Genomic DNA, 16,681 nt, shown 5'->3' with positions numbered 1-16,681 from the left:
CCTATTATTGTCCGCATTACGGACTAGGATAGGACAGTTCTATTAGGGACCGGCTGTTCCGTTCCGCAAAATAAATATACGGTCGTGTACATGAGCCCTAAGACGGAGGGCACGCGGAAGGTTCTCTATTGACTGAAATATGGACCCCTAGGAGGACAAATGGTTCTATATACAGTAGGTCCGGTAATCTGGCATCTATCATATCATATATTGATTCCAGATAAAAGGAGGGAATTATTTATATAATTTAGAATTAATAAGCTATAATTATTGATATAAATCAGACTGCTGCCCCCCCCCCCCCCATATCCTAAGAATGGATGTGCTCGACCCTCCATCACTATCTGAGATGATACCATTCTCAGGCTGTGTAGGGGGGGGGGGGGGCAGTGGGCTATTTTCACACCTCTGAGTGTGCGAGGAGTTTGGGGTAACTGAGGGTGGTCATTTATGGCATATCTGATCAAAATTCATTAGAAATTACTTTTTGGCTTCACCGATCCCTTGCAATTTACCCAGAGCCGAGGTCAGCAACCTTTGGCTCGCCAGCTGTTGCGAAACTACAATTCCCAGCATGCTCCATTCATTTCTATGGGAGTTCTGGGAATAACAGCAAGTATGCATGCTGGAGGTTGCTCAGCCCTTTTGTAGACTGATATAAGCCCTCTCCTGCACCCCAATGTCCAATCTTAAAGGGCAGCTCCATGTATCTGTAAGTGCTGTAAGGGTTAATGATCAGCCCTTTCCAGGATCCAGTTGTACTATGGGTATAATCATTAACCAGCTGATTGTAACGGCCAGCTGCCCTGGCCTAACCTTACACCGCTCACTCGTCGCGCCTCATGCGTCACGAGAAGGGCAAGGTAACGGGCAGCAGCTGACGTGCCAGCAGTTAAGATGGCAGCTGGGGAGGGGGGGGCGGCTTAATTTGCTGAATATCACTGTACGCAAAGTAGGCGGGGCCATTTTATTGGATTAGCAGCACAAGTGTCAGTCTCTGCTTGATTGGCTGAGCGGATCTTACTGTCCCTCGACTAGTGGGCGGAGACTCCCGGGATTGGCTGGACGTCTGCTGGCTGTCAGTCGTTCTGCAAGCCGTGGAAATGGACGGCCAGAGACCGGGTCCGGTCGTGGGACCCAACGGGGAGGGAGGGCCTGAACCGAACCGGCCCAATACCGCTGCACGGGGAGCAGCGGTTCGAGTGCTTAAGGTGGGCGTCTGTCATTGGAGGTGACTGGCTGCATGAAGCGTGTGATGGAGAGCAGCGCTGTGCTGACAGATTCTGGCCAGCGCCCCCTGCCGGTACACAGCTGTCACCTGTCCTGTGCAGAGGGGTAGTGTGCTCGGCAGGAACTTGTTCGGTGCTGTCCACCTGTACAGAACACCTCCCTGTATATCATGTATATGGTCCTGTATACAGGTGTCCCCTATACACCTCCCTGTCTATATCATGTATATGGTCTGTATACAGGTGTCTCCTATATACCTCCCTGTCTATATCATGTATATGGTCTGTATACAGGTGTCCTCTATACACCTCCCTGTCTATATCATGTATATGGTCTGTATACAGGTGTCCCCTATACACCTCCCTGTCTATATCATGTATATGGTCCTGTATACAGGTGTCTCCTATAGACCTCCATGTCTATATCATGTATATGGTCCTGTATACAGGTGTCCCCTATACACCTCCCTGTATATCATGTATATGGTCCTGTATACAGGTGTCCCCTATACACCTCCCTGTGTATATCATGTATATGGTCTGTATACAGGTGTCCCCTATACACCTCCCTGTCTATATCATGTATATGGTCTGTATACAGGTGTCTCCTATACACCTCCCTGTATATCATGTATATGGTCTGTATACAGGTGTCTCCTATACACCTCCCTTTCTATATAATGTATATGGTCTGTATACAGGTGTCCCCTATACACCTCCCTGTATATCATGTATATGGTCTGTATACAGGTGTCTCCTATACACCTCCCTGTCTATATCATGTATATGGTCTGTATACAGGTGTCTCCTATAGACCTCCATGTCTATATCATGTATATGGTCCTGTATACAGGTGTCCTCTATACACCTCCCTGTCTATATCATGTATATGGTCTGTATACCGGTGTCCCCTATACACCTCCCTGTCTATATCATGTATATGGTCCTGTATACAGGTGTCCCCTAAACACTTCCCTGTCTATATCATGTATATGGTCTGTATACAGGTGTCTCCTATACACCTCCCTGTCTATATCATGTATATGGTCCTGTATACAGGTGTCTCCTATATACCTCCCTGTCTATATCATGTATATGGTCCTGTATACAGGTGTCTCCTATACACCTCCCTGTCTATATCATGTATATGGTCTGTATACAGGTGTCTCCTATATACCTCCCTGTCTATATCATGTATATTGTCTGTATACAGGTGTCTCCTATATACCTCCCTGTCTATATCATGTATATGGTCTGTATACAGGTGTCTCCTATAGACCTCCATGTCTATATCATGTATATGGTCCTGTATACAGGTGTCCTCTATACACCTCCCTGTCTATATCATGTATATGGTCTGTATACAGGTGTCCCCTATACACCTCCCTGTCTATATCATGTATATGGTCTGTATACAGGTGTCCCCTATACACCTCCCTGTCTATATCATGTATATGGTCTGTATACAGGTGTCCCCTATACACCTCCCTGTCTATCATGTATATGGTCTGTATACAGGTGTCCCCTATATACTTCACTGTCTATATCATGTATATGGTCCTGTATACAGGTGTCCCCTATACACCTCCCTGTTTATATAATGTATATGGTCTGTATACAGGTGTCTCCTATACACCTCCCTGTCTATATCATGTATATGGTCCTGTATACAGGTGTCTCCTATATACCTCCCTGTCTATCATGTATATGGTCCTGTATACAGGTGTCTCCTATATACCTCCCTGTCTATATCATGTATATGGTCCTGTATACAGGTGTCCCCTATACACCTCCCTGTATATCATGTATATGGTCTGTATACAGGTGTCCCCTATACACCTCCCTGTCTATATCATGTATATGGTCTGTATACAGGTGTCTCCTATACACCTCCCTGTCTATCATGTATATGGTCTGTATACAGGTGTCCCCTATACACCTCCCTGTCTATATCATGTATATTGTCTGTATACAGGTGTCCCCTATACACCTCCCTGTCTATATCATGTATATGGTCTGTATACAGGTGTCCCCTATATACCTCCCTGTCTATATCATGTATATGGTCTGTATACAGGTGTCTCCTATACACCTCCCTGTCTATATCATGTATATGGTCTGTATACAGGTGTCCCCTATACACCTCCCTGTCTATCATGTATATGGTCTGTATACAGGTGTCTCCTATATACCTCACTGTCTATATCATGTATATTGTCCTGTATACAGGTGTCTCCTATACACCTCCCTGTCTATATCATGTATATTGTCCTGTATACAGGTGTCTCCTATACACCTCCCTGTCTATATCATGTATATGGTCTGTATACAGGTGTCCCCTATACACCTCCCTGTCTATATCATGTATATGGTCTGTATACCGGTGTCTCCTATATACCTCCCTGTCTATATCATGTATATGGTCTGTATACAGGTGTCCCATACACACCTCCCTGTCTATATCATGTATATGGTCCTGTATACAGGTGTCTCCTATAGACCTCCCTGTCTATATCATGTATGTGGTCCTGTATACAGGTGTCCCCTATAGACCTCCCTGTCTATATCATGTATATTGTCTGTATACAGGTGTCCCCTATACACCTCCCTGTCTATATCATGTATATTGTCTGTATACAGGTGTCCCCTATACACCTCCCTGTCTATATCATGTATATGGTCTGTATACAGGTGTCCCCTATATACCTCCCTGTCTGTATCATGTATATGGTCTGTATACAGGTGTCTCCTATACACCTCCCTGTATATCATGTATATGGTCTGTATACAGGTGTCTCCTATACACCTCCCTTTCTATATAATGTATATGGTCTGTATACAGGTGTCCCCTATACACCTCCCTGTCTATATCATGTATATGGTCTGTATACAGGTGTCCCCTATATACTTCACTGTCTATATCATGTATATGGTCCTGTATACAGGTGTCCCCTATACACCTCCCTGTTTATATAATGTATATGGTCTGTATACAGGTGTCTCCTATACACCTCCCTGTCTATATCATGTATATGGTCCTGTATACAGGTGTCTCCTATACACCTCCCTGTCTATATCATGTATATGGTCCTGTATACAGGTGTCTCCTATATACCTCCCTGTCTATATCATGTATATGGTCTATATAGTGTCTCCTATAGACCTCCCTGTCTATATCATGTATATGGTCTGTATACAGGTGTCCCCTATACACCTCCCTCCCTGTCTATATCATGTATATGGTCTGTATACAGGTGTCTCCTATATACCTCACTGTCTATATCATGTATATGGTCTGTATACAGGTGTCTCCTATACACCTCCCTGTATATCATGTATATGGTCTGTATACAGGTGTCCCCTATACACTTCCCTGTCTATATCATGTATATGGTCTGTATACAAGTGTCTCCTATACACCTCCCTTTCTATATAATGTATATGGTCTGTATACAGGTGTCCCCTATACACCTCCCTGTATATCATGTATATGGTCTGTATACAGGTGTCTCCTATACACCTCCCTGTCTATATCATGTATATGGTCTGTATACAGGTGTCTCCTATAGACCTCCATGTCTATATCATGTATATGGTCCTGTATACAGGTGTCCTCTATACACCTCCCTGTCTATATCATGTATATGGTCTGTATACCGGTGTCCCCTATACACCTCCCTGTCTATCATGTATATGGTCCTGTATACAGGTGTCTCCTATACACCTCCCTGTCTATATCATGTATATGGTCCTGTATACAGGTGTCCCCTATACACCTCCCTGTCTATATCATGTATATGGTCTGTATACCGGTGTCTCCTATATACCTCCCTGTCTATATCATGTATATGGTCCTGTATACAGGTGTCCCCTATAGACCTCCCTGTCTATATCATGTATATGGTCTGTATACAGGTGTCTCCTATAGACCTCCATGTCTATATCATGTATATGGTCCTGTATACAGGTGTCCTCTATACACCTCCCTGTCTATCATGTATATGGTCTGTATACAGGTGTCCCATACACACCTCCCTGTCTATATCATGTATATGGTCCTGTATACAGGTGTCCCCTATATACCTCACTGTCTATATCATGTATATGGTCCTGTATACAGGTGTCTCCTATAGACCTCCCTGTCTATATCATGTATATGGTCCTGTATACAGGTGTCCCCTATAGACCTCCCTGTCTATATCATGTATATGGTCCTGTATACAGGTGTCTCCTATATACCTCACTGTCTATATCATGTATATGGTCCTGTATACAGGTGTCTCCTATATACCTCACTGTCTATATCATGTATATGGTCCTGTATACAGGTGTCTCCTATATACCTCACTGTCTATATCATGTATATGGTCCTGTATACAGGTGTCTCCTATAGACCTCAGTCTATGTCGTGTATATGGTCCTGTATACAGGTGTCTCCTATACACCTCCCTGTCTATATCATGTATATGGTCCTGTATACAGGTGTCCCCTATAGACCTCCCTGTCTATATCATGTATATGGTCTGTATACAGGTGTCTCCTATAGACCTCACTCTCTATATCATGTATATGGTCTGTATACAGGTGTCTCCTATAGACCTCTGTCTGTCGTGTATATGGTCCCGTATACAGGTGTCCCCTATATATCTCCCTGTCTATATCATGTATCTGTTCCTGTATACAGGTGTCTTTTATTGACCTCCCTGTCTATATCATGTATATGGTCCTCTATACAGATGTACCCTATATATTTCCATGTCTAGATCGTATATATTGTCCTGTATACAGATGTCCCCTATATACCTCTTTGTCTATCATGTATATGGTCCCTGTATACAGGTGTCTCCTATATACCTCACTGTCTATATTGTGTATATGGTCCTGTATACAGGTGTCTCCTATATACCTCCCTGTCTATATCATGCATATGGTCCTGTATACAGGTGTCTCCTATACACCTCCCTGTCTATATCATGTATATGGTCTGTATAGTGTCTCCTATATACCTCACTATATCGTATATATGGTCCTGTATACAGATGTCCTCTATACACCTCCCTGTCTATATCATGTATACGGTCCTGTATACAGGTGTCCCCTATACACCTCCCTGTCTATATCATGTATATGGTCCTGTATACTGGTGTCCCCTATATACCTCCCTGTCTATATCATGTATATGGTCATGTATACAGGTGTCTCCTATAGACCTCCCTGTCTATATCATGTATATGGTCCTGTATACTGGTGTCCCCTATATACCTCCCTGTCTATATCATGTATATGGTCATGTATACAGGTGTCCCCTATAGACCTCACTGTCTATATTGTGTATATGTAGATGTATAAGTTATATATATTTGGTCCCTGTATACAGGTATCTCCCCTTCTATAGACCTCCATTTCTATATTGTCCTATATATAGGTGTCATTTATTGTATCTTACTGTCTTTTTATTTTCCTGTGCAGCAGATATGTAACTTCATGTGTTATTTGTAACTGTACACAGTGTAATTTTCCCTACGGACATGCATTTTATCCACTGAAGCCGCTCTTTTCATCCTTTTATATTATACATTTTCTCATTAATCCCTTATGCATATTTTTTATTATTTTTATAAAGCTATAGCGCGTTCTTTTATTTCAGTACATATTCTGCACTGCTATTACCAAAATTGCTTCTGCATCAATAATGAACATCTATCAGCAAAATTGACCAACATTTATTCTAAGTATGGGTCAGGAGCTAGTGGCTGGCAGGAAATGGACAGTGTCTACTCATAGGAAATCTGCAAGAAATAATCCTGTTAGACAGTGTGCAAAAACATTTTCTATGTACAAGAATATAACTACTATAATACTGCCTCCTATGTACAAGAATATAACTACTATAATACTGCCCCTATGTACAAGAATATAACTACTATAATACTGCCTCCTATGTACAAGAATATAATTACTATAATACTGCTCCTATGTACAAGAATATAACTACTATAGTACTGCCTCCTATGTACAAGAATATAATTACTATAATACTGCTCCTATGTACAAGAATATAACTACTATAATACTGCCTCCTATGTACAAGAATATATTTACTATAATACTGCCTCCTATGTACAAGAATATAATTACTGTAATACTGCTCCTATGTACAAGAGTATAACTACCATAATACTGCCTCCTATGTACAAGAATATAACTACTATAATACTGCTCCTATGTACAAGAATATAACTACTATAATACTGCTCCTATGTACAAGAATATAACTATTATAATACTGTCTCCTATGTACAAGAATATAACTACTATAATACTGCCTCCTATGTACAATAATATAACTACTATAATACTGCTCCTATGTACAATAATATAACTACTATAATACTGCTCCTATGTACAAGAATATAACTACTATAATACTGTCTCCTATGTACAAGAATATAACTACTATAATACTGTCTCCTATGTACAAGAATATAACTACTATAATACTGCTCCTATGTACAAGAATATAACTACCATAATACTTCTCCTATGTACAAGAATATAACTACTATAATACTGCTCCTATGTACAAGAATATAACTACTATAATACTGCTCCTATGTACAAGAATATAACTACCATAATACTTCTCCTATGTACAAGAATATAACTACTATAATACTGCTCCTATGTACAAGAATATAACTACTATAATACTGCTCCTATGTACAAGAATATAACTACTATAATACTGCCTCCTATGTACAAGAATATAACCACTATAATACTGCTCCCTAAATTTAAGTATGTATCTAGGATGAGGATCTGAAAATGGAAAGAGATCTCACAAGACATTTTATAGCTCTAATTTTTTAAGATTTTATCTGCAATATTTTTTCACCCCAGTGCCCGAGTAGGAGTTTTAAAAAAAAAAAACAAGCCTGTGTAGCACCGAGAGGCAGTCTGCGGTATAGTGAATAAATATGTCCTGTGAAGTGCCGCCAGCAGAGGGAGCTGTTATTAGTAAACTAGTCTGTGAAGCTGGGTTACATTGATGATACGGTCAGTAGGCCGCCGCCGCCGCTGCTGCTGGATGCACTTTGACGGAGGAAATTTTTACATTTTCTTTACAGCGAAATATGAAACGCAGCGGGAGTAAAAATTGCCTGAGTCAGAAATGCTGTTTGGGATCACGAGAGAAAGAATGGCTGAGAGAAGACCCCAGCAGAGGATGTATCTACGTCTATGGCACAGACCACACATCCTCCATTTGTGATCTCCACGTGGTCCTCTGCACTGTGGACACCACGGCCTCTGAGATCCTGCTTAGTGAAGGGACGGACAGCCTGTATGTACAGCTCAATGGAGACCTGGTCAGGTGAGAAGACTGTTCACTAGTGGTGTGCTGGTCATGAGCATGGTCAGTCTAAGGTGGTCCTACAATGTGTCTGCTGCTCCTCAGGCAAAATACAGGCTGCCATAAACAGCAACCTGTACCCTGTAGACTCATCATACTTCTGCTGCTCTCTTTCCACTATGTCCTTGCTTTTAGAGAGAAATATTCAGATGAAACAAATATAACCAGGTAAGTTCCAGCCCTGAATAGTGGAGCTCACCCCAACTACTTACTTTATCTGGTGCCTCCATTCGTGAACACCAATGCTGCCAACTTGGTTGAGCACCTCTTCCTAGTGATGCAGCGTGCAGGCGGGTCTAAAGAACCATGCACTGTCCCCATACGTTCTTCAGGATCCTTAAAGGGAGTGTTCAATTTCCCTGAAATGTCACCACAGGACATTGGATAAATGAAGCATCACAAGGTCCTCCAGAGAGAGGGATGCTCTTTGTTACCGATCTCCACTCTGGTCAAGAGAGGAGAATCCTGAACGGAGAACCCACCTCTATTAAAGGGGTTGTCTCACATCAGACATTGATGCCTTCAATGTGAAATAGGTGTGGGCCCCACCTCTGGGACCCCTTCCTATCTCCAGAATGGGACCCTTCTATAGGAATTCCAAAAATAGCTTTGGGGGACTTCTCTCCTGCATTAGGGCTTGCTTTGGAGGACCTGTTATGGACATGCTTTACACTGACAGTCCATATAATTCAGTGAGGACTTTGTAATTCTTAGTTTCCCCTGTGGAGGCGCTGCAGGGAAAGCAAACACTTTCTGCTTAGTGATAACCAGTTTGACCACTGTTACGTCTTCCACCAGGGTGGTAACCTAGGATTCCCAGACTACGTGCCCGTGCTGCAGGCTGCATACGGCGGTTCCGTAATACACAGGTCACCAGCCGTGTGCATACCGCATCACGGATGCGGACCCATTCACTTGAATTATGCGGTGCGGAACGGAAGCACGGAATGGAAGCACTACGGAGTGCTTCTGTGGTGTTCCGTTCCGTAAAAAGATAGAACTTGTTCTATCTTTTTGCGGAACGGACGGATCGCGGACCCTATTCAAGTGAATGGGTCTGCGATCCGCATGCGGCTGCCCCACGGTTGGTGCCCGTGCATTGCGGCCCGCAATTTGCGGTCCACAGCACGGAGCCCTTACGTTCCTGTGAACAAGCCCTTACCCATTGGCTGGATTGGGAACAGGTGTAATTCTTAATTTATCCTGTGGTGGTGCTGCAGGGAAATTGAACACTTATAAATATTCCAGCTGATCGCTGGAGGACTCTTTAGTGATTCTCTAGATCAGGCATCCTCAAACTGCGGCCCTCCAGCTGTTGCAAAACTACAACTCCCAGCATGCCCGAACAGCCTACAGGTATCAGCCTACAGCAGGGCATTGTGGGAGTTGTAGTTTTACAAGCAGCTGGAGGGCCGCAGGTTGAGGATGCCTGCTCTAGACCATCCTCACGATAGTAGGGATTGTCCGAAATGGAGAGAGAGAGTCTCACTCTCTGGAGGACCTGTTATGGACATGCTTTACACTGACAGTCCATATAATTCAGTGAGGACTTCGTTTCCCCTGTGGAGGCGCTGCAGGGAAAGCAAACACTTTCTGCTTAGTGACAACCAGTTTGACCACTGTTATGTCTTCCGCCAGGGTGGTAACCTAGGATTCCCAGGCTCGCGGACAGTGTGTGACTATTGCAGGTGAGGGGACATCGCTACGACACTAGTAGGATTTTCCCCGAGAGTAAGATGTGGCGGTAGGCCTCCTGCAGTGCATGGTCAGGTTATTAGCAGTAACCGGTATGCCTGGCTCCGCTCCGGGGCTGATAACATTGTCCACTGCAAATATTGGAAGACTTGGCCGGTTTGTCTTGAGATTAGGCGGCACTTCGATAAAGATGTTTATTCGTTAGATTGGCATTGTGTACAGAGGCCCGTTGTGTAATGGTGGGGGAGGGGACAGAGAAGGGACTTGGTTGTAAGCACGCTTCAGCCATGATCAATCAGGGGACGACCACACGGGACCTATTATCTGTGGGGGGGGGGAAACAGCAAAATCTGTATGAATTTCAAACAGATTTTGCCGTGGATTTCACTTATGCTTTGCAAAGGGAGAAATCCGTGGTGGAAATGCGAAGGATAATTTGACACGCTGCGTCTCGATAAAATTCCTTAAAGTGGTATTCCCATCTGGGACATTGATGGCGTATCGCTAGGCTATGGCGTCAGTGTCAGATAGATGTGGGCTCCACCTCTGGGGCCCACTCCTATCTCCAGAACGGGAGTATGTGCGGCCCACCCTCATGGGTTCCAAAAATAGTTGAGCGAGCGAGCATGCGCAGTTTTTTTTGTTAGTCCCAAAGTGGTGAATGGAGCAGCGCACCAAGCCTGCACCGCCACCTCTCCACTGTATGACTTCAGGGAGTCTCACAGGGGTAAATGGAGGGGTGGAAGTGCATGCAGAGGTAGGAGTGGGTATCAGGGGGCATATTCTAGTAATATGCTATCAATGTGTAAGATGAGAATGCCCCTTTGAAATCTCCTGCAAATGCTGCAGCTTTCCGCAGTGTAATTGCGCAGCATATATGCTGCATGTGACCTTACCCTAAGGCCTCATGCACACGACCGTATCCGTCTTGCGGTCCTTGTTGCATCCCATTGATTTCAGAAGATGTTCTTTTTGCAGAACGGACATGCGGGTGCAGAAAGCTCATGGATCATCCGTATGGCTGTTCTACGAATATATATATATATATGTCCGTAGAATGCGGACCACAGACCCAGTGAAATCAATGGCTCCGCCAATAAAATGCGGACGGCACACATTACAAAAAATGTTGCAATGTAGTTGTACCCATTTTGTGACCGTGTAGTCCTAGCCTAACTCTTTTGGACTGTATAAGAAGCTGGACCTCCTTTCCTTATGCTTTACACTGCAGCTTTACTTGTTCAGTTTGACTAGTGGGTATATTCACCAGGCATTAAAACCCTACAACGGATTTCTATTAGAGCAGCATTAGAATGATTACAATCTACAAGGACATAAGCCACACGCCTTTAGGTGCATCGTCTATGGCTTACGGCTTTACCCAGGATCTGAACTGTATACATGGCGGTACATTATTATTATTATTTTTTTTTCAGGAGGTTAGAACCTGAAGAACGACCCCTGTACATCATCTACAAGTACTTGTCCGATCTGGGGTTTCGGGACACTGCTCGGATCCAGGAGGAGGCCGCCCACTCCGATCTCAGCTGCATGATTCGGTTTTACAATGGTAAGTCGATGTTTAGGATTCATGGGGAGGAGTGGCGGGTCCTCGTGCTGTGGACTCCGGAATGCTGCCTCCGTTCCGCCCCTGTGACCAGCAGCAGAGAAACAATGCGGCACTTCAGGTTTATGTTTTTTTTTTTAAAATGGATAAAAGTTTAAAGTGCATTTTTAGTTTCAGAAAACTTCTGACGTGTCATGGTGACAGAGGTTTTTTTTTATCAGTGGGGGATCCAGGTAGTAAGACCCCCAGCGATTGCTGAAATGAGGGGGCAGAGGTGCTCAGCTGGGCGTTAAACCTTTTCGGATCTGCTAGACTTATTTATATCCCAATTCCTGTTCGTTATTGCTGAGAACTTTTCATTGTGCTGAGAATTTGACCCCCAAACTATGTGGCAGGAAAGCTCATCCAATGGAGCATTCCTCCCTCCATAGGGTCCCTGGAAATCTGTAGGACCACATTTGGGGGAATCTAATCCATAGGCATTTAAAGGGGTTGTCGGAAGTCCCTCATTTGAAACCTCCATCAATTAGGTAGAGCAGAGAGAGTGGCTATGAAGAACATCTTTCTGGAGGACCCAACACATGTTCCTTACACTGACAACCCAATGACCCATGTAATACTTCATTTCCCCTGCGGAGGTGCTGCAGGGGAGTTAAACATTTGCTACCTGGTTCCCCCGCAGATTACTGGGGCTACACCTTGAATAAGCTCAGATTTTTTTTTTGATTTTTTTTTTTTACTGTATAGTAGGTTGTAATATGGCAATATGATGAAGTGGCCAGAGGGCGGTATCGCTATTTCTTTGCTATGGCAGTATTATAATGAGCCTGTGAGTCAGAGGGGTTATGGTCTCAAACCCCACCCCCCCTATGATTGCTGTGGGTTCTGTAAGCATAGACTTTCTGTATCTTTCAGAGAAGCCAAGTTCTTTGGAGCAGCTGGACCGGATTCTGCTGTCGGGGGTGTATAACGTGCGCAAGGGCAAAACCCAGCTTCACAAGTGGGCGGAGAGGATGGTGGTGCTGTGCGGGACCTGCCTAATTGTGTCGTCCGTGAAGGATTGTCAGACGGGGAAGATGCACATTCTGCCCCTTGTGGGTGGCAAGGTGAGGCCCGTGGCATTGTGGCGGCTTCCTTCATGCTGCTACGGCCCAGCCGGTGACACACTTTTATGGGACAGTCACCTCTGTACACAGTCCTGATGGGATAGTAAATGTGTGATGGAACAGGGAAACATGCGTGTTACATGTAGGGTCAGTTTTCACAAGCTCATTAGCATAGAGGTTTATGGATGCAGGTTTCAGTGGGTGCGTTTATTTCACCAGTGCCTTCAGGCCTCCTCATAGCTATCCCTTGTATAATGTTCTGTGCTGTACAGAAATCTTTTTAAAAATTAGGGAAAAACTGGGTGGGCTGAATTGTGACCACAAAAGTAATTATAGGCTAATGTACATACCTGCGGTATCAGTACTACCCAATATGACTATTGTGCAGAGGTCTGCAGAAGAAATTCCTATCCGGAGGATCTCTCTTGGGACCAAATAATGAAACTGCAGCTCTCTTGGCCTCTAGCACAGCGGGAAATCTCAGCCTCTCCCACACTAAAAGAAAGTGCAGCAGTTTACTCTGCTGTATTCCGGGGGGGGGGGGGGGAATGCCATTTTGACAAGGGGCAGACCATCCAGTCTTATATGGTCCATATATTGTGTATACCTTATAGTCTGATCTTTTGTCCGCTAACATTTTTGTCTTCCGTCTTCAGATAGAGGAGGTGAAGCGGAGGCCGCACTGCCTGGCCTTCTGTTCTTCTGAGGCACAAGCGCCCACCTACCACGTCAGCTTTGATTCTGCAGCAGAATATCAGAGATGGCTCCGCCAGGCAACCAAAGTAAGCAGATAATGAGCCTGTCCACACCAGGGGTAGGCCTTGTTCATACTGTGCAGTTTTTTATTTTATTTTTTCAAAACTGCATGGTGTGTACAAAGCTTTAAGGTGTATGTACACCCATAGACACAGTGTACATATAGAATTAATCTACATAAAAACATTCAGCAACTTTTGTTATTCCAGTGGATTATTTATCTTGTACTGATCCACACTGTTCAATACTCCAGAGCTGCATTCACAATATTAACATCTTCTGCAGCGCTTTACAGACATTAGCACCGGGCTGTCTCCAATGGGGCTCACAATCTAAGTTCCCTATCAGTCTGTCTTTGGAGTGTGGGAGGAAACCAACGGAAACATGGGGAGAACATACAAACTCCATGCAGATGATCAAACCCAGGACCCCAGTGCTAACTGAGCCACCGTGCTGCCCACAATCTGCAACAACCATGTTCTAGAGCACATGTATTTCATACAGGAAAAGCAAACTGTTTCACTGCATTACAGAAGCCCAGCCAAGAGTGTGTCTGATAACAAGCTTGTGGCCTTTCAGAAAAGAGATTGCAGCTCTGGAGTATAATACAGGTTGTAACTCAGGATCAGTACAGGATAAGTAATGTATGTACACAGTGACTGCACCAGCAGAATAGTGAGTGCAGCTCTGGAGTATAATACAGGATGTAACTCAGGATCAGTACAGGATAAGTAATGTATGTACACAGTGACTGCACCAGCAGAATAGTGAGTGCAGCTCTGGAGTATAATACAGGATGTAACTCAGGATCAGTACAGGATAAGTAATGTATGTACACAGTAACTGCACCAGCAGAATAGTGAGTGCAGCTCTGGAGTATAATACAGGATGTAACTCAGGATCAGTGCAGGATAAGTAATGTATGTACACAGTGACTGCACCAGCAGAATAGTGAGTGCAGCTCTGGAGTATAATACAGGATGTAACTCAGGATCAGTACAGGATAAGTAATGTATGTACACAGTGACTGCACCAGCAGAATAGTGAGTGCAGCTCTGGAGTATAATACAGGATGTAACTCAGGATCAGTACAGGATAAGTAATGTATGTACACAGTGACTGCACCAGCAGAATAGTGAGTGCAGCTCTGGAGTATAATACAGGATGTAACTCAGGATCAGTACAGGATAAGTAATGTATGTACACAGTGACTGCACCAGCAGAATAGTGAGTGCAGCTCTGGAGTATAATACAGGATGTAACTCAGGATCAGTACAGGATAAGTAATGTATGTACACAGTAACTGCACCAGCAGAATAGTGAGTGCAGCTCTGGAGTATAATACAGGATGTAACTCAGGATCAGTACAGGATAAGTAATGTATGTACACAGTGACTCCACCAGCAGAATAGTGAGTGCAGCTCTGGGGTATAATACAGGATGTAACTCAGGATCAGTGCAGGATAAGTAATGTATGTACACAGTGACTGTACCGGCAGAATAGTGAGTGCAGCTCTGGAGTATAATGCAGGATGTAACTCAGGATCAGTACAGGATAAGTAATGTATGTACACAGTGACTCCACCAGCAGAATAGTGAGTGCAGCTCTGGGGTATAATACAGGATGTAACTCAGGATCAGTGCAGGATAAGTAATGTATGTACAGTGACTGCACCAGCAGAATAGTGAGTGCAGCTCTGGAGTATAATACAGGATGTAACTCAGGATAAGTAATGTATGTACACAGTGACTGCACCAGCAGAATAGTGAGTGCAGCTCTGGAGTATAATACAGGATGTAACTCAGGATCAGTACAGGATAAGTAATGTATGTACACAGTAACTGCACCAGCAGAATAGTGAGTGCAGCTCTGGAGTATAATACAGGATGTAACTTAATGATTTTCCTATTCCATGACGTAAAGTCATAGTTTTATTAAAGACACGGAGGCGAGTATTGCTATCTCCTTCTTTACTTTCCACCAATAGCAGCAAAGAAGAAATTTACATAATCATAACAACAAAGGATCCTCCCCTCTCAGATCCTATATCAATCGGCTCCTCTTCAGAATCCTCCTCTTTCTTTGTATCCGACACCATCCATAACACCGTAACTGAAACTGGAACCGGAACTGGACCCGAGGAACGACCACCATTCAGGTCCACCAAACCGCAAAATCGAGCCACCCTGGCTAACTTCTGTAAACTCAGAACGACGTAGAACCATAGACACCGTGGCAACTCAGCCAGAAAAACGGCACCGAATTCCGAATCGACCTTCAACCTGAAAAAGAGAACAGACCATAGGCCCAGGTGAAACATACACGTCAAGACCTGTCACATCCGGAAATCCCAGTACTCAAACATACATGACAGGGATAAAATAACAGATCAACAATATACGATAATAATAATAAGCATTATAATAATAATATAAATAATAAGAGCATAAAAGATCTGATAACAGTAACACTAAAAGGTACAACCATAACAATAACAATATTAACAAAAAACGACCATCATCAGAAAAACAAGGAAAAAATCCACTGCAATAAAAAACCGTGAGGAGACCCAAGGGCGGGAACAGGGTGGGCAATACTCGCCTCCGTGTCTTTAATAAAACTATGACTTTACGTCATGGAATAGGAAAATCATTAAGTTTTACAGCAAGACACGGAGGCTCATATTGCAAGTTCAAAGCCGATCTATAATAGAAGAAAACAAATGAGACTGGGGACGAAAATAAAATTCCCTAAACGTGGTAACATGAGACCAATCAGCCAACCGCAAAACGTCCTCCAATCGAAGAACGATGGGCTCTAGTCCTGGACGCATATTCTCTCAGACAAGCCACAGGACACAAAATCAGAGCAGAAGGAAAACTGGGATAGGAGACAGAATTGATGTAAGTCCTGGTG

At 43.7% G+C, this 16,681-nt stretch overlaps 1 protein-coding gene across 1 annotated transcript in view; it reads left to right on the top strand.

Moving 5' to 3' along the window:
• Window positions 1-1,078: 1,078 nt before the first annotated feature.
• PHLPP2 (PH domain and leucine rich repeat protein phosphatase 2) overlaps window positions 1,079-16,681 on the top strand; it is a 30,223-nt gene continuing 14,620 nt past the window's right edge. The window contains exons 1-5 of the mRNA XM_044269575.1: window positions 1,079-1,211; window positions 8,357-8,601; window positions 11,772-11,905; window positions 12,818-13,008; window positions 13,665-13,790. Of these exons, the coding sequence (XP_044125510.1) occupies window positions 1,104-1,211; window positions 8,357-8,601; window positions 11,772-11,905; window positions 12,818-13,008; window positions 13,665-13,790 (804 nt within the window). The 5' untranslated portion in view covers window positions 1,079-1,103. The remainder of the gene's footprint in view (window positions 1,212-8,356; window positions 8,602-11,771; window positions 11,906-12,817; window positions 13,009-13,664; window positions 13,791-16,681) is intronic.

Source organism: Bufo gargarizans, chromosome 10 (genome assembly GCF_014858855.1).
Source record: "Bufo gargarizans isolate SCDJY-AF-19 chromosome 10, ASM1485885v1, whole genome shotgun sequence".
Lineage (NCBI taxonomy): Eukaryota > Metazoa > Chordata > Amphibia > Anura > Bufonidae > Bufo > Bufo gargarizans.
The sequence above is the reverse complement of the archived record's forward strand: the minus strand, read 5'-3'. Positions and strand labels throughout refer to the sequence as shown.